The 11,551-nt window shown below is 38.6% G+C and overlaps 1 protein-coding gene across 1 annotated transcript in view; it reads left to right on the plus strand.

The window, feature by feature from the left end:
- Window positions 1-11,551, plus strand: part of DMD (dystrophin) — a 1,845,074-nt gene that overhangs the window by 1,491,838 nt on the left and 341,685 nt on the right. The window contains exon 51 of the mRNA XM_081807964.1: window positions 1,462-1,618. Coding sequence (XP_081664090.1) covers window positions 1,462-1,618 — 157 coding nt within the window. The remainder of the gene's footprint in view (window positions 1-1,461; window positions 1,619-11,551) is intronic.

The raw sequence follows: 11,551 nt of genomic DNA on the forward strand, positions 1-11,551 counted from the left end.
TTTGCTGATGCCATCACATTGAACAGTGCGTAGGATTCATGGGATTTGAACATTGCATTGTATGAATTCACCATTATATATGTAACTGATTCCCTAGTATGGCATATTTAAGTTGTTTTTACTTTGTGTCAATCATAAGTGATGCTATAAATAACATTTTTCTACGTACATCTTTGTATGATTTTCCAGTTACTTCCTTAATATGAATTTTTTGAATTTAAGCTTATGGGTCATCATATTTGCACATTTTAAAGACTTGGAAGTATCATCCTTCAGAAAGAAAACGATCCCTCGGAAAGTTTGGAACAATTTAATTCCAGCGCATAGGCACTATTTGGTGATTCTGTTTGACTAAGACCAGCAGGAGAATCGTATTTGAAATGTCAGGCTAAGTTACCCAACAGCAAAGGGAAATGTTGTTCTACCTGGGTGCTTTGCACTTCAATCTTCGCAGCACTAGAGACTATATTATATTTATGTTCTAGGCAGCATTAAGTTTTATGAATTAATTAGTAATTGCTGATAATATATAAGTAATGCAGCATAATTCTTGATTTACCTGAGGATAGAGCTTTGCTAACATTCCACGTTTCTTCTTTGTTTTCCGGATGATGACTTATTTGGCTCATTTAGCTTCTCATCCTCAAGTGAAATGTGGATTTTATAGCACAGATCATTCATTTGTATATTCTTAAATGGCTTCTATGGATTAACATGTTCTAAATACACTTGATGGTGAAGCACTCATTCTCCTGCCTAAATTATTCATGTTTGGGGGAAGCTTTCAGGCAAATGTCTGATTTTACTTTTCCACGTGAGTTGTTGTCTTGGTGCATTTTACACAAAGGGAACAAAGCGGAAAATGTTGGGACTCGGTGAAAACAAATCCCAGGTGCACACGAATAAAGAAGGGTGGAGGAAAAGGAGAAGCATATGGGAAGAAGAGCAGAAAGGAACAGATGCCAGATGGAAGGAGTCAATGGAAGAGGCTGCCCAGAGTGCAGAAATGGAAAAGTCAAAATGTGGGGGGAGACCTCTCCATTTCTCAAAGCAGGAAGAATTCCAGTACTAGCATGAGTCACTTGAAAACTGAGTGGTTTATATTAGTCACCGGGAGCCATTTTTTTCTACCAGAAACATTAAGAATCATTGACTGCAACACTGTGGAAAAGCAATCCATTCCAGTGTATGTTTCATGCCAAAAGTCGCACAATTCTGCATGAGGAAACACACATATGGCTAAACACTGTCTACCCTCAAAACTGCCATCAAAACGCCCCCGCCCCCATTATATGGCTCGCAAGAGCAGACAGCTACAGTTTTACCAAGGACTGCTAAACGGTTCACGATAGGTCTGTCTACTGTGGAACGAACCAAACCAACATACCTTCAGTGGGACTGATAGACTCATTAATCACCCTTCTAGATATTTTGACCTAGTTTGCTCGTGCTGCTTTTCAGGTCTCATTTGGAAGCCAGTTCTGACCAGTGGAAGCGTCTGCACCTTTCTCTTCAGGAACTTCTGGTATGGCTCCAGCTGAAAGATGATGAGTTAAGCCGGCAAGCACCCATCGGAGGCGACTTTCCAGCAGTTCAGAAGCAGAATGATGTGCACAGGGTAGGACATTTTTACGACTAGTGCCTTGCACAGAGCAAATTTTTTAGTGACGGTTTTGAAATGTGTTTTGATTGAAATTAGGTTGACTAGAAATCTTCACTCTACTAGTCCAGGGGTCATATATAAATAATCCAAGCCATTGTTATTTTATTTTTTTTAAGATTTATTTACTTATTTATTTGACAGAGAGACAGCAAGAGAGTGAACATAAGCAGGGGGAGTGGGAGAGGGAGAAGCAGGCTCCCCGCTGAGCCGGGAGCCCGATGCGGGGCTCCATCCCAGGACCCTGAGATCATGACCGGAGCTGAAGGCAGATGCTTAATGACTGAGCCACCCAGGTGCCCCCAAGCCATTGTTATTTTAAATGTCAAAAGCATCCGCATTAATAATATCCTCTAAGAAGTCACCCTTCTCTTTTAATGATTTTTAAAGACATTTTATTATGGTAAATATAAAACATACACCAAATCGGACAGAATCCTATAGTAAACAGCCATGTACCCATCAAGACTTCAACAATTACCAGCTCATGGCCAATCTTACTTCTCCTAGACCTCTACCGGTCCTCTATTATTTTGAAATAAATATCAGGCATGGATCATTTAATTCACAAATAATTGAGAAAGTATCTCAAAAGATAAAGATCCACTTTTTCAAAGTGACCACATGGTTACTATAGCGCTTTTTAAATGTCAATAATTTTATTCTAACTAATATCTCAACACTTTTAACATACATGTCTTAAATGTTTTAACATTTTTTTTGTTTAAGAATTGAAATAAGGTTCTCATGTTGCATTTGGTTAATTTGTCTCTTAAATACGTTTTGTAAAGACTTTTATTTTAAAATAATTACAGAGGCACAGTGAGTTGCAAAAATCGTATAGTTTCCCTATATGTTTCATCCAGTTTGCTCTAATGATTACATCTTAGGGAACTATCGGACCATAATATATATTGTCATTTCAACAGACGCTGTAAAAAGGTACGGTTACAGCGCAGCTCAATTCAGACTGGCCACATTTCAAGCACACGGTAGTACAATGTGCCTCCTGGCTGCCATATTGAACAGTACAGTTCAACAGGTGTGATCATATTTGGGTTTGACTTTTTTGGTAAGACTGCTTCATAGATGGTTGTGTATTCTTCCATTATCAGGAGGTGTATCATGTCTTGTTTTCTCTTTTGCATGTGTGATTTTGGCAGCTGTTCATGATCAATGACTAGGGGTTGCAATGTGATCATTGCCTATTTCTATCATTTCGTCTCCATTTATTAGCCAGAGTACTTCTGTGAGAAAAAAAAAAAAAAAAGTCATTCATCCCCTATTTGGGGGCCAAGTATACAGTTCGTATATGATAGGCAGGATACTTGCCCAGCCTTCAGATAACAAGTTGTTCACTAGCATCCTCTAACAGTGATCAATTGTGTGTCTCGCTCTCTCTCTCGCTCGCTCTTTCTTATATTTCTGTTTTCTCTATTAGGCTCTGAGTGGGGAAGTCAGAGATTTGGTCTTGCTCACCTCCAAGACCCTAGTACCTAGCAAAGTGTCTGGCATACATTGGATACTGATAAGTGTTTTTGAAATGAGAATAAAAGGCACAAGAACAGAAATCAATAGCAAACCAAGGAAATGACTAACAAACTACAAAAGTTTGATAAAACGGTAACACTTTTATATGTTCAACACTTAAAGAAAGATCTCTGTGGAGACACAGCCAAAGGTGGCATCTTGAAGAGAAGTCAAGGGTTTATATTATTCCAGAGAAGAGGATATAGAAGATTACTCAAAGGGAAGAGAACATGAGGGAAGATCTAGGAGTCTCTGAAAAAAATTGCCGAGGAAACTGACAGTTTCTTCTTTAGCCATTCCCCTTCATAAAATCGGAACATTAAATTAGCTCTGTGGTAAGGTGGAATATAATAGTGACATTTTTTTAATGTTCTAACTTTGAATAAATAGTCAAAACACTCTGGTGTATGTGTAGAAGAGCATTCATTGAGACAGAAGGGCATTTTAAATAGAATGCATTATATGATACAAAGAAATGAGACAGAATTTCTACAAAAGGTGTAATTTTAGTCTAATTCTAGAAACCAAAGATGAATCATTGAACAAGTGCACTGGAAGTCAGGAGAGACTAGTCACATTCCTCCATAAGTTAGATTGTGATTGATACTTTGTTCTTCAGCTGTGAAGATGAGGAATTCGGTCCAAATAATTTTCACAGTCCCTATTAGCCAGCATCTTGTCATAAATAGTCCCTCAGTATCCCTGGTTTTTGGCTTTTGTTACTTGCTAGCAGTGGTAAAATGTTAGGACTTATTCTCAGTCCTTTTATGCAGGAATCCCATGACCGGTAACATGATTTCGGGAGATGGTGATGCTAGAGTTACGGGTCACATGCACCAGATTGAAATGAATTAAGCCCCACTTGGCTAGTGGGCTTGTTCAGATACCCATGTACTTGTTACCCTTCTTTGACTTCTCAGGACTTTTGACTACCCTTCTTTGACTCTGTGTTCTATATGTTAGTTCCACTGCTCCTCTATCTTCGCCTCCCTCCGAATCCAACTTAGATTCAATCATAAAACATTTTAATAACTCTTTCCCAAGACCCTAAGATCCTGTGCTTTATTATCTTTTTGTGGCTGCCATCTGCAAAACCCCAAAGCTTGGAAGATCTAACTAAATACTCTCCCCTGTCCAAACAACGATGGAGCAGACCAGTATAGTCACCTTTTCAGGATGACAAACCAAGCCTTCCCTTGATGAGCCCAATACATCACTGGGTCAGTTTGCCTCCAGAATAGTTCCTGACTCTGTCTACTGCAGTTGTCACCATAGTTACAGAAGACCATTTATCCTAACCTTTCTGTGTCTACTCTTGCCACCCTACAGTGCCGTCTACATTTCAGCCAGAGTAATTTATGTAAAAACATACATTGAATTACGTCAGTCCTTATCTTAGCACTCTGTAGTGGCTTCTCCATTCTGTAGAGAAAAGACCAAACTCCTCAGCAAGGGCCCCAACCTTCTCTTTTCTCACCACTCTTCTTCTTGCCCTCTGGCCACTAGCCATGCCTCCTTCTTTTGGTTTCTGCAGTTTTCTGTGTTCTTCTCATTTGGTGCTTGGAACATGCTGGTCCTCTGTCTGAAGCCCCTTCCACCTACATACACCCCTTCATAATTTCCTGGCTAACATCTGATAGTCTTTTACATCTTGGCTCAGACATCAAGGAAGCTTTTCCCTGCTGTCCATATTTGACCCTATCTTCCTCTACATGCTCTTATACACAGTCTACTTTTCCTTCTGCAGCTTAACATTCTTTGTCATCACGTATATGTGTAAATCTTTGATTCATGTCAATCACCTTCGCTAAACCATGTGCTCCAAGAAGGCTTCTTTTGGGGAGAGGGTTGTCATTTTTATACCCAGCACTTTATAAGGTGCCTAGTATGGGGTGGACACTAAATAGGTAAAGAAACAAAGGAATTAAGGAAGAAAGGGAAGGAGGAAGGCAGAAAATCAATCAGTGATCTGATCTTAACCTTGTTCATTCTTCCCTAGTTTACTGAGACCAAGGGCAGGGAAAGAAAGAAGAAAGAGGGAAGTTCCTTCCTCACCGCAGGATATTTCTGTTGATTCCCAGCTCAGTGTCCGTGTGTACCAGGGAGAGCTATTTTGATGCCCACTGGTTTTTTTGTTTGTTTTTTTTTTTGGTTTTTTGGTTTTTGGTGTTTTTTTTATTGTTAGTTAATCACCATACATTACATCATTAGTTTTTGATGTAGTGTTCCATGATTCATAGTTTGCATATAACACCCAGTGCTCCATTCAGTATGTGCCCTCTTTAATACCCATCACCAGGCTAACCCATCCCCCCACCCCCTCCCTCTAGAACCCTCAGTTTGTTTCTCAGAGTCCATAGTCTCTCATGGTTCATCTCCCCCTCCGATTTCCCCCCCTTCATTTTTCCCCTCCTGCTATTTTCTTTTTTTTTTTTTTTAACATATAATGTATTATTTGTTTCAGAGGTACAGGTCTGTGATTCAACAGTCTTACACAATTCACAGCGCTCACCATAGCACATACCCTCCCCAATGTCTATCACCCAGCCACCCCATCCCTCCCACCCCCCACCACTCCAGCAACCCTCAGGATGCCCACTGTTTTTACTTGTGGTCTGGCCCAATGTTTTCACGAGCTTCTCTTTGCATCCTTAAGAAAAATTCTTGTCACAAAACACTCTTCCTCCCTCAGAGAACATCATCACTCCGAAGTGTTGATGAGAGAACAATTTAGCACCCTGTTTACTCAGAGTTTTGTCACATTTATACAGTAGCTCTTTTAGAGTTGCAGTGGAATGCCTGTCTAGTTAGTAATGCTCTTGGTGCCTGTTGGCAAGAAGAACAAAGGAAAATCCTTGAAACTGGGTCTCTTTATCTGATCTTCTGAATTTCCGTAGGAAGAGAGAAAGGAAATATAATCAGGGCAAAACTCTGTCAAGATCTAGTCTTTGACAGATTTTGTATTTGTAGACTTGTTTTACATTGCCACATTCCTAGGTTTATAAATTGTCTTGCACTTTGTGGGTTTCTGGATTCAAATACTGTTGATATAGAATGTTTAATATCAAGATGGGTCACTTTTTATCATAAACTTACTCCCCGTGTATTTGGTGTGTCATTTTTTTTTTTCAAATCCCCTGCTCACTGTCTGTTGTAAATTATTAATGTCCCTGGTTGTTGTTTTTTGCGGGAATCAAAACCCATTAGACTGTCAGAAGTGGAAACTATAGAAAAATATTTTTCACTTTTCTTTTCTATAAATCAGGATGTTTATAAAAGAGGTAATTTATATTTTCTTTGGATATCATTGCAGATTAATGGTAACATTTTATAGCAAAATATCATTACGTCTTGTACTCTTAAAGCAAAAAAAAATCATTATTCTCAATCACTGTGATGGAGGGGTGTATGGTTTTCTTTTAGGTAAAATTCCAAAACAGTCCACCCAGGCAGGTAGGGACTACAGGTTCACTCCCCAAGCAATTTTCACACCCATGGGGGTGGATCTTTGTTCCCCAAACCAGCTGGGCAACATAACAGCTCCAAGTGGAATGGCTCTCAAGCCTAATTAATAAAATAATGCTCCATATGCGGTGAAGTGTTATAAATAATTAAAGCTCAAATATGCCTTAGCAAATACAAACTGACCAATTTTTATATCTTTGGAATACATTATCCTGCCTTTTACGGTTCCTCATTACTTGCCTCACTAGACTGACTCATTTTCAATTAGTGTGTATTATTCTGGTCCAGATATATTTTTAAAACTGACTTCCTTTGTTTTACTTGAGCAGTCACTAAAGTGATATTTATTACTTGTCTACTTCTGTGATTAACCTAGAGAGAGTTTTAAAGGAGCAAATCATAGTGGGAAATTTCTAAGGAGAACTGCAATAAACCATGAGCTTATTTAACTCCCTTCGTCTGACCCCAAATCCAAATGGAGATTAGGTCTTGATTATAAGAACACTGTAGGTAATGACTTTTTGTTTGCATTTGTACTAATGAAATTGTTTGTCATTAGGCTTTCATCTTTCAATTTAAAAATCTCTGTAATTCCTTCCCTTGAGACTGTTAAGGACACCTTCAAAGCTTCCTGAGATTTTCTGGTTAAGATTGAGATGGAAGTAATCAATACATACATTATTAAAACAGTGGACAGAAAGCCATTATTGCGTGGAGGCTGTTGGCAAATGAAAAGGCTTGAATAAAGTAGTTTACTTGTTCATTTGTCAGGTCGTATATTATGCATGTTCGATTTCCTCAGAAGTCACCACAAAGTGAGGGAGAGGTTTGGAAATTCAATAAAATTATCCTAGAATCACGCTGTTGATTATACATTTATTTACACTAATTCTGTTATCAATGCTGGCCGGCTTCCTTTGGGTACATTTTACTATGTGTGTCAGCTTGATGAGTTCCCTGTGTTTTCTTTCCACAGAAATAGAATATGTCTTTGGGTGCCATTTGTGAATGTTAAGATTCAAGTCAGCTCTGTGTTAAAAAAAAAAAAAAAGAAAGAAAGAAAAAAGAAATGCCTTGTTCCCTAGCACCTCTGGAAAACAAGAAAAAAGTTTGTGATAGGGTAATTCATTCCAACATTCGATGACCTGGCTTCTTAGAGTTTCTAAACAAGTTTGGTTCGCCTACAAATTCACTGTTAGTTATATTTACTCTGTGCTGTCTGCTTCACTATGTTGGAGGAAATAGACAAATAGACATCCTTTTTTTTTTCTCAACAAAGCCAAAAGTTTATTCTTTAAAGAGGTTAAGAAAAGCAACAAGCTCATAGAAAGACTGATAAAGAAAAAACCCAGATAATAAAATTTAACAGTATCAGGTGGGGATGAGGAGAACATGGTTATGGAGCTTACAGATGTTAAGATAATTAAACATCTCAAAAGTAACTTTTCACTAATAAATTTCACAATTTAAATAAAAAGAACAAATTTCCTAAAAACAAAACATTCAGCTAAATCAAGAAAAAATTAGAAATCTGAATATTACTTTGGAAATAGACATCTTTTTGATCTATTCTTCATTCCTAATGGAGTAAGCTACTTCTGTGTAAATTTCATATTTTATGCAGTCATATTTAGGAATGCTGAATAGAAAAGATTTTAAAATTATTTTTAGAACTACATTTCTAGGCATTTGAGGGAGTCTTCTGAAAACTAGCTATATCATCAAAACTTGAGAACAGAGCCATCTAGGATTTGCCACTTTTCTTTAATGAGGATAATAAAATAAAATGTGAATAATTTACAAATTAACTTCCCCACCAAAGTCTTATTTCTAACCACATCAAAACATTGATATCTTGAAAAATACTCTTCAAATAATATTTGTATAGGACTTTGCCATTACAGGGCACTTTTACACATTCAATTTCAGATGAACCCCTCTGATCATTTTCTATGTTCTTCCTTTTCCCCAAATATTATTTTAGGAAAATCTTTGCCATAACTCAGATTCCTAGAATGTATTGATTCTTTCAGTGATTATTTATCGAGGGCCTGCCGTTATGCTGGGGCTGAGGATACAGAAGTGAACAAAATGAGACTCTGCCCACACAGACCTTCAGATTTTCCTGAGCGAAATATGAAGTAAACCAATAAATAAGCATATAAACTCCTATCAAGTCAGTGCTATAAAGAGAAAATAAACAAAACAGGAATAGAGAAGGAATGAGAGGTAGTGGCCTACCCAAGGAGGTTGTATTCATTTGTGCAAAGGTCTAAGTGAGTGAGCCACACAAAGACCTTGAGTGAAGAATATTTTAGGTAGAGGGAGCAGCAAATGCAAAAACCCAGATGCAAGAACAGGTTTGGTGTGCTCAAGGAATAACTAGATGGGCTAATGATACATTGTAGAGAGTGGCAAAGGTCAGATAATAATTGGTGTTATCTGCCACAGTTTGGAGTTGATTTTATTTTGTGCATGACAAGACACCCCTGGAGGACCATAAGCAGGGATGGTGTGATCTAATTTTGTGTGTCCTAAAATTGACTCTCTCTGTTCTATGGACAATTGACAGTAGGAGGAGCAAAACTGAAAGCAGGGAGAAAGTTGGGAGGGTGTTGAAGTCATTTAGGAAGGAGATGATGATGACTTGGCCTAGCGTGGAAATGATAGACATTGTGAAAAATTATTTGACCCAAGATCTGTTTTGAAGGTAGAGCTGATAGAACTTATGATAGATGGGATGTGGAATGTGAGGGAAAGTGAAGAGTCAAGGATGACTCTGAAGTCTCTGATTTGAGCGATGATACCATTTATGGAGATGGGAAAGACTTTGAAATGATCATGGATGAGGGTGTGTACATGGAGCAAAACAAGAGTTCCACTTTGGGATTATATTGATAAACAGAGACAAGTGGTATGATTCAGCAATTATTCACCACTTACACTTGACAATCTCAGATTTTGGCTGAGCCTCTTGAGAATGGATATAAATTAATTTGTCACAGGGTCTCCTAATAATCCATTCATCGGTACTGTTGCTTCAGAAGGAATTTCCAGAATTTAGGGTTTAGGTTCAATGACCTAAGACCTAGTTCTCTAAGTGACCATGGGAATAGATTGAGTGTTCACCAGTGATTTCTCAAGGTCAGCTCAGAACTTAACAACATTATTGTCAGTAGGAAGTGACTTCCCCAGTGGTTGTTGGAAGCAGCCCAGGCCTATGATTGAAGAGTCAAACAGCTGTTCAAGATGCTGCGTGGGCACTAAACTATTCCTCCATAGTATCACAGATCTGCAAGCAGGCTGGACTCTGTTCTAGCCCATGCCCTTGATCTCAGAGAACACAACTTTTAGCTTAAAGGACTTCCAAAAAAGTAAATCTCAGCAAGCGTTTTCCCCCCAAACACTCAAAAATGTTTTTTTCATTGAATACAATTAGATTTTTAAAAAACAATTTCAGGCTTGAAATATGTCCATTTATTTTTCACCTTTGCTTGAAATTGATTCAGTCTCACTTGTGAATTGCTGTTGTTCATGTTGTTGACTCTCTGAAACAATAGCTAGATGTATCTGATACAGCAATCCCATGTCTTCACTTTTAAGTGGACTGGAAATGGATGATGATGTAGTCAAACTCTTAGAAGTGAAGAGCGGAAGGGTGGTTGTGAGAGGCTGAGGAGAGGATGAAATGGGAACTGAAGTTTCAGTTGTGCAGGAGGAGTCATTCTAGAGATCCGCTGTAGAGCCTAGGGCCTAGAGTGAACACTCCTGTATTGTGCACTTAGAACTCTCTTAAGAAGATGGATCTCATGTTAAGTGCTATTAGCACAATAAAAAAAAAAAGATGATTTGACCTTTTCTTTATATCCCATATGCTACATTTGCATAACTTCTCTAATGCGAGCTATTTCAAATGATTATTAAGGGAATCTTTTGTCTGTTTGTTGTTGTTGTTGTTGTTCTGTTCTTTCAAATTTCTTTCTTCCATGAATCCCTGTGAACTTGCCTTAGATTCTTAGAGGCAAAATTCCTGCAACTCCAGTTAACCACATTTCTGGATCTCGCCCTTTTCCAAGATCTTGGTTTCGAGTTCACTGGGCATTGATGGTCCCTATTCATTCAGTAAATAAAAGATTAGTGATGTGTTTGAGACTCAATAAATATGGTGGCTCCTTAAGGGAGGAATGTCAGTAAGGTGGCAGAATGTATTCAACTTTCTTATCAGAAATAAAAACAATATAAAAAGCATATAAAAAAGTAGAAATAATATGGAAACTAGCATGATAATATAGGATGACAAAGCTAAAACACTGATCAATTTGTAGATATGACAGTGCCTACTCGGGAACCATTTGTTGAGTGGATGGCACCACTGGGATCACTTTAAATTTTAGGGTCTGTCTAGTGTTCTCTCATCTCTTAGCTAATGCTTCAGACTAGAGGAAAAGCCCCAACCAGCAGTTCAAACTATGGAACTTCTGAACATGTGTGCATGAACATCTCCTCCAGGAAAGAAATCACTACGATTAAGAAGGCAGAGCTAATAGGGCCTCCTCTTGAGGAAAATCCACTCAAGTAACTCAAAGGTTACGCTCAGCTTTGGATCTGGCACATAAGAATAGGCCCAGGGGCGGAGCAAGATGGCGGAGGAGTAGGAGACCTGGATTTCGTCTCCTCTCAGGAATTCAGCTGGATAAGGATCAAACCATTCTGAACACCTACAAACTCAACAGGAGATCGAAGAAAAGAAGAGCAACAACTCTCTCATCAGAAAAGCGACCACTTTCTGGAAGGTAGGACGTGCGGAGAAGTGAATCCGAGGCGATATTCGGGAGGATAGACGGCGGGGGAGGGGCCTCCGTCGGCCGCTTCTGGCAAGTGATAGAGCCGCGGAGC

Source organism: Leptonychotes weddellii, chromosome X, assembly GCF_054177405.1.
Source record: "Leptonychotes weddellii isolate Sample4059 chromosome X, ASM5417740v2, whole genome shotgun sequence".
Lineage (NCBI taxonomy): Eukaryota > Metazoa > Chordata > Mammalia > Carnivora > Phocidae > Leptonychotes > Leptonychotes weddellii.